Raw genomic sequence first — 13535 nt, 5'->3', positions numbered from 1 at the left:
CTAGCCCCTGGTAACCTCTATTTTGCTTTCAGTCTCTATGAATTTGCCTATTCCAGGTGACTTGTATAAGTGGAATCATACGGTATTTGTCCTTTTGTGACTGGCTTATTTCACCTAACACAATATTTTCAAGGTTTTCATGTTGTAGCATATTTCATAATTTCATTCCTTTTTGAGGCTGAATAATAATTCATTGTGTGCATAGAACATCTTTTGTTTATCCATTCATCCAGCAAAGTGGACATTTAGGTTCTTTCCACTGGGCATCTGTATTCTTAATTAGCCCCCATGTGGTTCTGATGTTCAACAGGCCTGGGAGCCACTGGAGTTAATGTTCTGGTTCAATTATGACTTTGTAGATAGGGGAAGGTTTAGGAAAAGAAGGGCCAGATATAATGTCATGAGTGAAAATATGTGACTGTTGGTATTCTTAAGTTATTTATCTAGGTGTATAGAATAAACAGCATAACCTTTGACGCCCATGAAATGTCCTAAACTCTAGCTAAATGTTCATGGTCTGCTATTAGGAAGAGAAGAAGCTTCACAGACCCAACAGCCTCCACTGTTAAAATACATAGCTCTGTACACAGTGGTGTGTTGGAGTTTGCTCAGTGACATCGTGTTGGTCACTCGAAATAGACCATGATGTGAGTATTTACACCTTGGAAATTGGAACACACTGCAAAATCAGGGTTTTTCTCTTGTGTAGAGCTGATTATTAAACATGAGAAGCCCACCACTGACTACATGCTAGGTGTTCACTTTTTTCTTCTTTTTAACAAATGCCACTAACAAAAGAAATGCATTTTATTTAAAAAAATTTTTTTTAGCATTTATTCATTTTTGAGAGTGAGAGAGACAGAGCATGAGTGGGGGAGGGGCAGAGAGAGAGGGAGACATAGAATCCAAAACAGGCTCCAGGCTCCAAGCTATCAGCACAGAGCCCGACGCAGGGCTCGAACTCACGGACCGCGAGATCATGACCCAAGCCGAAGTCGGACACTCAACCGACTGAGCCACCCAGGCACCCCAAGAAATGCATTTTAAAGGATAAGGCTTTATTGACAAGCTAAAATCCAGAAATCCATGGTTTCAAGTCCAGGAAGCACAGATGATTGATAGCACAGAGCTCCCATTAAGCACGTCTCCTTGAACTCCATGTTAGATGAGGTTTAGGCTTATCTGTTGGTGGCGAATTCTCCTCATCCCTCTTCAAGTATGATCATGCCCATCAATGACTACTTTTCTTGTCAGATATTTGGCAATCTCTTCTACAGCTTCTGCCAATAGGCGAAGGTCGTTTTCAATTCTGTCCTGTTTTCAGAGAAGGTGAATTTTTCTCTTTAATGCCTTATCTATCCATGTTTTAAATGTAATGAAGACCTGCCTCAGATTTTGTGGCATGATACCAAAGGGGGGCCACACACAGCTTCCCAGAAGACTCTCTAGTTTAGGCTGTTTAATCAGACACCTTTTCTGCTGGCCACACAGTCCTAAAATCATCCCAAGCAAATAAGGCAGCTCAAACCTTCTAGAAAAGAGCCCGGGTGAAGGAGGTGGCAGATAAGAAGAAAAAGATGGGTGTAGGAATCTGCATTCTTACAGCCCCCCCCTCAACCCTCCCCGGGCCCCCCAGGGATGTACTCAGTCCTTGGACTGCTCTTTGACAAATGCTTTATGAAAGTATACTTGGCAAACACAGGCAGGCTTCATCCTGCAGGGGAGAGGCTCCTAGATGATGTATGCATCAAGCCTCATTTTCCCATATAAATAATTTTTTAAATGGTATAAAAAGGGGCATGCCCAACAGGGGTATTTTGCAGACATAGACAAGCTTGTTCCAAAATTTATATAAAAAGGCAAAAGACCTAGAATAACCAAAATAATTTTGTAAAATAAGAATAAAGGGGGAAAAATCAGCCTACCCAATTTCAAGACTTTTAATATAGTTGTAGTAGTAAAGATAGCGTGGTACTGGCTGAGGAGTAGACATATACATCAATGGAACAGAATGGAAAGCTCAGAAACAGACTCATACAAAATGCACAACTGACTTTTGACAAAGGTGTTAGGGCAATTCAGTGGAAGAAGACTAACCTTTTCAGCATGTGGTGCTGGAAGAATTAGACATACATAGGCAAAAAAACACAAAAAACAAACCAAAAAAACATGATCTAAACCTCATATGTTATATAACAATGAACTCAAAATTGATCATTGACTTAAATGTCAACACAGATGGCAATAAAGTACAAGAAGATACCAATATCCTATTGGCCATTAGGAAAATGCAAATCAAAACCACAGTGAGATATTACTACTCACCTATCAAAATGACTAAAGAAAAAAATAGCATGATTAACAAATGCTGGTAAAGATGTCAGAAATGTCTCACATGTTGCTGGTGAAAATATCAAATGAGTCAGCTACTCTGGACATGATTATAATGGTTTATAGAAATAAACATACACTTAATCATATAACGTAGCAATTGTTCTTTTGGGCAATTCCAGTCAGATGAAAACAAGTGTGACCTCAAAACTCTATACACAAATGTTCACAGCAGTTTTAATCATAATAGGCAAAAACTGGATGCAACCCACATGTTCTTCAGTGGTTCAAAAAACTGTTTTTTTTTTTTGTACTGTGGAATACTACTCTGCAATAAAAAGGGAAGATGCTATTGATTCATGCAAAAACTTGGATGTATGTCAAAACAATTTTTCTAAAAGAGCCAGTCTCAAAAGGTGGCATATTATATGATTCCATTTATACATAATATTCTTGAATAACAAAATGATACAGATGGAGAGCTGATTAATGGTTGTCCTAACTTAGGGATAAAGGCTAGTGGAGTGAGTGTTGTTATAAATGAATAGGCTGAGAGGGCCTTGTCTGTGAATGTTTTGAATGTCTTTGAATGTTTATTGGTTACACAAAGATACACATGTAATAAAATTGCATAGAAACACACACACACCCACACACACACATGCATGCAGCTACACATACACACTCTTGAGTGCATGTAAAGCCAGTAAGGCCAGTAAAATTTGAATAAGCTCTGTGGACTCCACCAATGTCCATTCCTGATTTTGATATTTACTATAGTTATGCAAGACATTAACACTGGGAGAGGCTGGGTGAAAGGTGCATGAAAAAAATACTTTTTTTGTATCTTTCTGTGAATCTGTAATTCTTCCAAAATAAAAAGTAAAAGAAAAATGGGGGGGGGTGATAAGATATTTCTGACAATTTTTCTGCAGTAAGCCCTATGCATCCTATCTAATCAACCATAAAGGTTACATCTGTGTAATATGCTTCCCAAAGTATAAACATCGTGCAGGTCAATACATTAATCACACAGATGGCATGTCATATGTATGTTGTATATAACTCATTTCTTCTTCATGCTAGTCTAAGACATTTCTCTGATGTCCTTGAAATTGCTTTGGGGAAACTGAGGGTCCCATTCATGACTCTTTATCTGTGACCCCCATAGTTTACCCTATGAAATTGTTGGTTGTTTGGCTGTTGTCAAATAAATTTTATTTTCTTAGATTGCTGCTGTGTACCCCAAAGTGTGAAACGTGTTCCTATTTTGAAAAATGCATGAACCCAAACTTAGATGTTTGAATTTGATCTTTTGATCCCTTATTATTTATTGCTCCAAAAGGCCTATGGCGTAGCATGACTGATAACCAAAGGGAAAGACGTTCAGAACAGAGTTTAAACATAGACCCCCAAAGTCAGGTCTTGCCTCTTCAGCCACAAAACCTGCATTTTACTTTATCATCTTGGTCTTTAGACATCACTGGGATGTGATGTTGAAGTATCACTGGGAGGCAGCATGTCACATTCCCCAGGGATGCCATTTTTACTTTTGAAGCTTCCACTTTCTGAGCTTCCTCTGTGTGCCTGGCAGGAACCAAATAATGAATGGAACATGGATTTTGGAGTGAGATAAAAAGAATGGCTGTATGACCTGGAGAAAGTAATTTAGCCTTTCTTGATTTCCTCATTAAAAAAAAAAAATAGGGGTAAAATGTTCTCTGTCCTACAGTTCTTTTTATGAGGATAAAATGAAATTACATGTGAAAACTCTTTGTACAGTGCCTCACCTTTAATAATTATGCAGTGATTTTTATTTTCTCTCTTCTTTGCTTTTTTCTTGTCGGAGGATTATTTATGTGATATTTCTGAAAATATTTTTTGGAACTCTACTTTGGAAATGACCTCTGGTGACATTTTCCCTGCCCATGTTAGAAAACCAGTCTGATGACTTAACAGAACAGTCTCTCCTGTTTTTATTCTTTTTCCATTTCTGCTCCATATGAGCTCAACCCAATTCTTTCTCCTATGCCTGTTGAGAAGCAATGGGTATTGGCTATTTGACAATGGGGTGCTGAGGATGGAGTGGCTGTTGCAATGCCGATTCAGTCCAGAGGGAGAAGCACTCCCATATTCAGGAGGGTTTATGGTAAGAACAGATCAAATGCAGGAATGATGGGTGATGTGGCTCATATAAAAAAGTTGTTGCAAGCATTTTTCTACCTTAATGCATTGCATATTTCCTTTATTGTATTAATTATACTAAAAGTTTGAAAGCATATTTTATTGCATAGAATCCTAATTTATTTGTGGCTCATAGAATCTGTTTTATTACCTTAATATCAATGCCAGATATTGTATGTATTATAATCTTATGAACTTACGAGACTCGCTCTGTAAGCCACAATTTCCTCACTTTATGGTCTTCAATAAACACATAGATTAGAAATCCAAGTAAGTCACGTGGCAATTTTATGTTCCTTTATACTGGTGAAGTGAGTTGAATTTGCAAATTGTCTATACTCCTCTGATATTTCTGCATATTTGGGATTTTATTCATAGAACCATCAAAAATTAAGTGAAATCGCTTTCTGCCATTTCTTTTTCTATTGTTGATCATTTGATTTCAATGATATATTTAATATCTAATTGGAAAACAAAACAAAAAAAGCCATGAAAAAGAATGTTGTGGGGGGCACACACCACTGTTTAAGAACTCAGTTCATGGGGCTGATTCTTTCTCTTGGGATTGAGGAAATGGTTTGACTATAAAATTCCCATTAGCCAAAAATAAGCAAAATTGCCTGCAGGATTCATGGTAGGTACAGCCTTGGAGAGTAATAAAAGACTGTTTTAAATGAACTCCTAAGGACACGATATAAGCCCTAGAATGGCTAGTCAGATTTTATGTTTATCCCTCTTGATTATACTTCCATATGTTTCTGGAGAACAGTGTCTGAAAAGTGGTTCATTAAAAAAATTGTATTCGACTGGGGTAATTTGGGGCTTATTGACCAAGTCTCAGGGGTGGGGGTACCCTATCAGGTGGCCCGGAAGCAGCAAAGAATGGCAGAACTGTCTGCTCTGCTTCCCTGTACCATGTGGCATGAACTGACTTCAAAGACCCCAACGTTGCTTTAAGTAAGTATTACAGTTTGCTAACCCTCCCCCTGTGAAAGACAAGGATAGACTAGAAATTTGGGGGACCAGAGTGGAATTGGGAAAGAAAGGCGCCTTCCTGAAAATTTACTTAAGAGGAGGCTTGCACAGCATGGGAAGAGGGGACCTGGAAACTGTTGATAGCTTCTCACTTCTAAGGTTTGGTAAGTACTGGATGCTGAAGGACTTTCCTTCATTATGTTCAGCCCTAGCTGCCTGGTCCATGGGCGTGGTAGAGTTAGTCAGTATTAGAAGAGACAGATTTTGACATCTGAGTTGCTCCAGGAAAGCTTTGCTGTTTCTGGAAGTAGATACTGAATTGAACTGGTCCACCTGATAAGAGAAGATAGGCAGTCCAAGGAATGTCATCTTTTCAAAATTCTTTTCCTGTGGTTTGCAGGAATAGCTGCATTTTAGTGCTTACTATGTATTCCTAGTGAAATTAGACACTTCTTAAGTAACTGATACACATAAAGTACTGTCAGGGACCTGGAAAAGACATTTGAAAGGCCACCTACACATGGGGAAAGAGCACAGGAGCACTCCTTTAGTGGAGAAATTTCTAGGAAGGGTTTCCAGAAGCTATGACCTTGAGCTGAGTCTTGAAGGATTTGGCCAGGCAAAGAAGGAGATCTTGGGTAACCTATGTGTCTTTGTGGGGATGGTGGAGAAGGAGGGAATGGATGAGATCTGGGTTTTTTAAGAAGGGACCAGCATTTGCAAAATCATAGGATGAGATCTTCTGGGCATATTTGGAGTGTTTTAAGTGGAGCATGTCTGCAGTGTGGGGAGATTGGGAGTAGCAGATAAGAGAATGCAGAAGTGAGTCAAGACCAGGCATGACAGCTGTATATGCTAAGAAGTTTCAATTTTATAGTAAAGGTTTTAAATCCTCTCCCACTTCCTCCTTCTAGATACTCTTATCCAATTGGTTTGGAGAAGAAAGGTTGGGGATAGATATCAGTCTACACCTCAGCCAGGCTATGAACCATTAGTCATTGATAGAGTGTAAGCATGAATGAGAATAAGACCAAGGTCTGAAAGAGCACACACGGTAGCCCATGAGAAACAGCCAGCAAGCCTGTTTTAGCATTCTGGGGGGAGAAACAGCCAGCAGCTTAGTTGAAGCTTAGTTGAAGCAGGAGTGGAGACAATGGATAGGTAATTAGAAGAGAACATCTAGAAGGTGTGTGTGTTGTGGTGGTGGGGAGAAGGGTGGAAGAAAGGAAGGGTGGCCAGACACCACAGAGAATCCTGTAAGGTAAAGACATAAGGTATTCTTACCTGTAAGGTAAAGAGTGTCCTTTAGATTGGGTACTTAGTAGGCAGCCGCAGCCGGAGAGAGTGACGTTTCAGTGGAATCGTGGAGGCAGGTAGCCCAAGGTGAAGACCTTGAATTTGCTTGAAGAAGCCTTCAAGTTTGTTATGGTTAAGGAGAGTAGATAATCCCAGGGACCTAGATGGAGTTCCAAGAATGAAAAAGAAAGGGCCGGAAAGGCAGGTTGGGGCTATGTTGGGAGGTGCTTGGGGTTGTTATTGGTAATGGTAAGATCCAACTATATGCTCTTAGACTAATGTTTACCTGACAGTTGAGAAGGTTAAGCCCTTTTAGGGTAAGACCAGGTGGAGGTAAGGCTCATTAGAAGGCCAACGCCACTTTTTATGGCCCTGATGATTTTTAACAGCTGTTTTAACAGCAATGATGAAAATGTGTGGTATGCTGTCTCCCTTGGGATAATGTGACTGTTGAAAGAGGTCACAGCTAATTGGAAAAATGAATTTTATTGCTTAATTGTGGATTCAATTTATTTGTGTACTTCCTGTTACCATTTGCCGTGTGTTTTCTGAATTGACTAGTTGACCAGGCCAAGCTTCTCTATAAGAGTATGTTTGTTTAAAAAAAAAAAAAAAGCTCTGAAATTCTTCCCCACCCTGAAAATATTTAACATATAAAAAGCCAAAATTACATACATAAGTGAATATAGCTAGTTGAGGTTTGTTTTTGTTTTAGTTTCGTTTTGTAGAGAAGAACTATTGGGGGATGTGATGGTTTTGATCAGGGTTTCTCAGTGTTGGCACAATTGACATTTTGAGTTGGTTGACCCTTTGTCATGCATTGTAGAGTGTTGAGAGCATCCCACTAGATGCTCATAATACTCTTATCTCCCAGTTGTGACAACTGAAAATATCTTCTAACATTATTAAGCGTTTCCTGGGTGGGGGATGGGGAGAGGGTAAAATTGCCCTAGGTTGAGAACTATTGGTTCTCAATATATAGTAGTGGTTTCATCAGAAAGTAACTATTTCCTTCTGCTGGAGTATGGATAGTTTCATCGAAGCTTGTGGAATCTGAGAAGCTTTCTGACACCAGAAGAAAACTAATGAATATTTATAAATTCCCGTGTCAAAAGTTGATTTAAAAGTATTTAAAGAAAAAGGAAAAGCTACTTTACTGGTTGCCTGACCATTCCTCTGCCCCATTTACCCACCCTTTCATTTAGTTCCTGAATCTGCTGTCCTTTAATTCCAATCTCAATGCAAAGGATATTATGCAAAGGATATTATGCATTAGAAAGTGCCTGAATAATATCACCCATCTAGAACTGGATGTGAAAGGACCTAAATTCTCCACACCCAGCGTGGAGCCTCATGCAAGTTCAATCCCATGACTGTGAGATCATGACCTGAGCCAAAATCAAGAGTTGGACACTTAACCAACTTGAGCCATCAAGGTGCCCCGTAAATGTTTGTTATAATTTGACAGAGTAATTTTATGCCTATTACATATAATACAAGAAATTGGGCTTCTATTTTGTGTTAGCTCTTTAAATGGAATTTTTTGAGTAGCTCATTTTTATTATATTTTTGAAGAGATCAGTCCACATTGGATTGGAAGAACAAAACCAAGACAAACTGTCTTTCACTGGAGGTAGTTTGAGAAGCACTGCCTTGAGGTATGATGGAAATATATTTTTGCTTCTCTTTCTACCCTGGCCAGTAAGAGATATTTAGTATATTCCTCCTGTGGGGTTTCAGTAAAAAAAGAGGGGCAAGATACTGCCTGTCTTCCCTATTAGCATAAAATCGGTGGCAAATATAATTTATTATAAAGAAATTTGCCTTACACAAAATAAGAGATAACATGAGGTAAGCATGAGGTTCTCTTTGATTGTATATGTAAGTCTTCACATAGCTCATGTTAGTGTCTTGCATTAAATAACATGTTTATCTTAGAACAGAAATCCAAAGTGCGGTGAAAATGTCCATTTAAAAAGTATTTTAACCCCAGGAAGTCCTTAGATACGCAGTCTGCTAGAATGTTTGGTGTCCTGGGTCTCTGTACTAGCTGATGTTAGTGAAGGCAGGTAGAAAAAGGAAAAGGTATGGACTGTACTTGCTAAAGAGATTAACGCAAATGTTTTGAGTCTATTCTGTTGTTCAGACTCATCCAATGTTTGGGAAGATCTGTTCCATGGACTCAGCTGTGGTAGACTGACATGTGAACATGAAGCAATGAGCACTTCACAGTTTGACCTTGGTCTTTGTATGTTAAACTACAGTGGAGGAGCTAGCCTTCCAACTGACACTTACTTGAGGGAGAAAGCATTGCTAGGTTCTCTGCACTGAGGACCACTTGTTTGAATACCTTTTATCCCGTATTGAGTGGAATAATCCAGAGAGGCCTGTCCCACTCCTGGGACCCTTCACGCATGACCTGGCATTGTGTAGGAACAGTCTCTTGGCTGGCAGTTCCTGCCTGGTCTATATGGTTTTGTAGTGTACTTCCTCCTCCAGAGTAAAAAAGGCAAGATCTTTGCTCGCTCTATTAGCAGCAGAAAATCGCCCTTTCTTTCAGTTTTTTTTTTTTTTAATCCAGAGGATGAAAATATATAACATATTTGGAAACTCCACTGGCAGACTTGGCAGGCGTTTCATATTTACTTGGACTTAACATGAATTGGATTTGGTCCTCTGATTTCCCCGCCTCCATCTCTCGGAACAAGTTATTTATTATCCAAGTGAGTCTGTGTTAGTGGATCAGACATGCGCATGGAACATCTATTGTAAGTGTGTTTGTTCAGTAAGATTTATGCTAGCCCAAATTGTTTTATATTGGTTTTCATTGTTGAAAATTTACTGTATTCATTCTTGGTTTGGCATAAGTATTTGTAAGTGTGCTAGGGGTTCCTGTGGTTGAACATTTTATCACTGTAACACTTCATGCAAAGGAAATTAAAAAATATATAGTGAAAGCATTTCCCTAATATGTTTCCAATCAGCTGTGTACTTCAGTAATTTGATTTGTAGGAACTAGAGAGAAGAGTATTACTGAACTCTTTTCAATCATTCATAATTCTCTGAGAATTCAGATCATGGTTCCAAGTTATGAAATTGTCTCTTGAAATTTTCTTCAGGACTTTAGGATTCTTTTTTGTGTGTGTAAAGAGGGCTTTTATATTTTATTTTATTTTATTTCATTTCATTACCACAGCAGTATCTAAAAGAATTCAGGGAAGGAGGTATGAGTCTTCTGTCTGTATCTTGGACAAGAAAAACTGATGTGGATTGAGGTTGATTGGCTTGTCAGAAGTCAGTCATTGGTACAGAGAGGCAGGACTTTTTATTTCTGCATTATCCCGTGTATGTGTTCCTGCTTCTGTACTCCTTGGGCTAAGCAGTCAGACTGTAATTCCTAAGACCCTTTGCCTGGTGGGCTCCTCATAATCTAATATACAGTGACTAGTGACACAGGCAGTAACATCTTCCCTAAAAGTGTACCACACAAGGTGGAGGGCGATATTTGGTCAAGCTAAATTAAGATCTAGGCTGTGATCCTTGTGCCATTATTTCTTTGGCTCTTTCTACAGGGACTTAAGCTAAATGGCTTGTTTCCTCTTTTGAGGATCTCTGGCCTTTGACTTGTTTTTGCCAATGAATGAACATGACTTCTGTTTTGGCTGGTGAATTAACTTGTGATAACCCATAAATTTATGGTTTCAGATTTCCTTAATCTAGTTCACTACTTAAAGTAAGATCAAGGTGAAATGTGAAATCATAGCCCTTAAACTGGGAGGCAAGAGATGGGAGGTTTTCATCTGGTGAAGACAGTAGCTTGCCAAGAGTCTTAGATACATATAAAATTTCATAATCATTTCCTGTATTTTAATATCCTGCTTTTATTTCCTACTATGTTTTAACCTTCCCTCTTGACCTTCAGCAATCTTGTGTTCATTTAAGCCTTATGAAAAAATCCCCTTTCACAGTGGTGATTTTAGCCCTCGTGCTCCTCCTACGTCAGTGAGCATAAAGTCATGAGGTCATGCATTTTGGCCAAGAGAGTACATCAATCCATGCTTTTCCATTTGAAAACATAGTCTTGGGGGTTAATCTGCTTAGTAGTCAAAGAATTAATGTAAGTGAAAACCAAGTGGATATTTAGAAGGCTTAGTTGTGTTTTGGACAAAATAGCCAAGGAACATGATGGTTCCTGCTATTGTTAGTCCTGGCTTAGAAGCATAACTTCTTTTGCTCCAAAGAAAAAGGAAACACATATTCACTCTTGGTCTTTTTCCTGCTTCTGTGTTTCACGTTTAGGTTGCACCTATGAAGGAAGTACCTATAACAGCTCCTTCAGATGGCAGAGTCCTGCACAACCCTGTGTTCTACGTCAGTGCCAGGTAAAGTCTATTTTATTTTCCACTGAAAAGGAATCAGTAAAGTCTTCCTCAGAAGCACCTTTTAGACAGCACAGAAGGAAACCAAAAAAAAAAAAAAAAAAAAAAAAGTGAAACAGAAATGAGAAACAAATAAAAAAAAACTGTATCCTTATACATATTTATTGTGATGCTCACCATAACAAGACAGGCACAGAGTAGATATTATATCGCACTTGCTTCCAGAAACATGCAGTGGAATTGTTCACCATTGTTAAATTGTGCCTGGAAAATCTCCGGAAAGATGTATATGTCCTTGGGGAAAATTCATGTCTTCCTGTGAGTCAACTTTGTGCAAAACATGAATTCCTGTTAGCAGAAAGAGGTATTGTTAGAGGATATATGTTTTCCTTCTCTGATTTAGAAACGTTTTGAATGGGAGCCAATCTGTAAGCTTATTAAATCAAAGCAATTAGTACACTCTAACCTCAATGATTTCAACATGACAAATTTGAGAAACACCAGTTCAATTCCTAAGGAGCCCACTGTGGCTGGTGCTGGCTGCTCTCTGCCAAGGGCGCTGATTCTACATGACTCTAGTTGTTATAGGGCTTCAACACAGCAAGAGAAACGAAAGGAGAAATGAAGAATCTAAACATTCAAACTCCTTTTCTTGTCTCTAAGGAAATAATTTAGAAAAATGCTCATCTAATTTCGGCATTATTTAAAAATTCTCTATAGAGAAGATGTTGTTAAATCATTTTACCCCTAGTCCCCTTTTACTGTCCCAGGATACGCTCTTGCGTTGAAAGGGGAAAGAAAGGTTAGTGTAATAATGCCCATTACTCTTGGATCTTATCTCAAGTATATTGACATTTAGTTTATTGAAATCCGACTTTTATGTAGCCATGCTGCTATATACCCAGAGTGGGCACACTCTCTCCTAAGGTCATCAGTTATTTATTTGGCTAAATATTCATATCATTTGTGTAGTAAATCTAAATTATTTGTGAAAATGAGCAGTAGACAGAACAGATACCAATAACAGATTAATGGAATCAATAAATATTTGTTGAATTTTTGCTCTGAGAGCTGTAAATTCATGCTTCATGGAACAAAGAGATGAGAGCAGTGAGTTGTAATAATATCAAAAGTCCACAGTCATTCTAAAATTTGCACCACCCACCCCACCCTGCTTCTTGACCAATGAAATTTCCCCTCCTTCAGAGGGGCACTCGGAAAGTCCTGCTTGCATGGAATTGAAACAAGACAACCCTCTGTCTTTTGGAGTATAGTATAACATTTTTATGCAACAGCCAGAGGTCTTGAATATCCCCAAATTGCATGGAACAGTGGTGACGTTTGCTACTTTCGGATGAAGACTTTGTTTGAATTAAATGAAAACCATTCTGTGGGAGGAAATAGTTTGTAGACCGAGTAGCACATGAAGCCATTTTCAGTTGTGGACACTGAGACTCCTAGTGCCTATCGTCTTTGGTCACCGGCTACTCATCAGGCCCACAGAGAATGATGCAGGAATATCCCATTATTATTGGAAGAGATCTCAAGGACTAACAGCCCTGGGAGTCAGGAAGGGCTGAACTGCAGAATAGAGCCCAGAGGGGATGTTATCTACCAAAGATGAACTTTTGCCTTTTCATTTTCCTTCTTTAAAAAAAAAATTTTTAATGTTTATTTATTTTTTAGAGAGACAGAAAGAGAGAGGGAGAGAGAGAGAGAGAGAGAGAGAGTGGGGGGGGGGGGGTAGAGAGAGGAAATGCAGAATCTGAAGCAGGCTCCAGGCTCCCATCTGTCAGCACAGAGCCCGACGTGGGGCTCAAACCCACGAACTGAGAGATCACGACCTGAGCCTAAGTCAGACGCTTAACCAACTGAGCCACCCAGGCACCCCATTCGTTCTCTTCCTTTTGAAAAACTTTGCCCGAGTCCTACTTGCCAGTTTTAAAATATCATTTCATTCAATAGTCCTAAAAGCAACCCTCTAAGGTAGTTGTAAAAGCTCAGCTGGCACCTTCCCACTCCTGATTATTTTCTTCCTCTGTTAGGGAATGAAACCTCACCTGTGGGTGCGGGAAAGAGCCACTTACTGGTACCTCAGGGGAGGCGTCACTTAAGACACTTCTCTGCACAATGAGACAATTGCGAACTCTCTAAGCTCTTCCCTTCTCAGGGCATGAAATCAGTAACAGAGGAGAGAGTGCAGTGTAGTGAGTGAAAAAAAAAAATACAGGCTCTGCCACTCACATACCGTGTTTCTTTCTCTAACCTCTCAGTCTTGTCTCCTGTGAAGTGAGGCTGGTACATCTCATAGAGTAACGTGAGCAGTAAGTCAGTCTGTGGTTAAAGACACTTATGGTAGACGTATGACTG

General features: G+C 39.2%; 1 protein-coding gene across 4 annotated transcripts in view; it reads left to right on the top strand.

Annotated features, from left to right (window-relative positions):
• Positions 1-13535, top strand: part of BMPER (BMP binding endothelial regulator) — a 254725-nt gene that overhangs the window by 45522 nt on the left and 195668 nt on the right. For all 4 annotated transcript variants that reach the window (XM_058724623.1, XM_058724624.1, XM_058724621.1 and 1 more), the window contains one exon: positions 11086-11168. In XM_058724623.1, the coding sequence (XP_058580606.1) occupies positions 11086-11168 (83 nt within the window). The remainder of the gene's footprint in view (positions 1-11085; positions 11169-13535) is intronic.

This window comes from Neofelis nebulosa, chromosome 4 (assembly GCF_028018385.1).
Source record: "Neofelis nebulosa isolate mNeoNeb1 chromosome 4, mNeoNeb1.pri, whole genome shotgun sequence".
In the NCBI taxonomy this organism is placed as follows: domain Eukaryota; kingdom Metazoa; phylum Chordata; class Mammalia; order Carnivora; family Felidae; genus Neofelis; species Neofelis nebulosa.
Note: the sequence above shows the minus strand (reverse complement) of the source record. Positions and strands in the feature narration are given on the sequence as shown.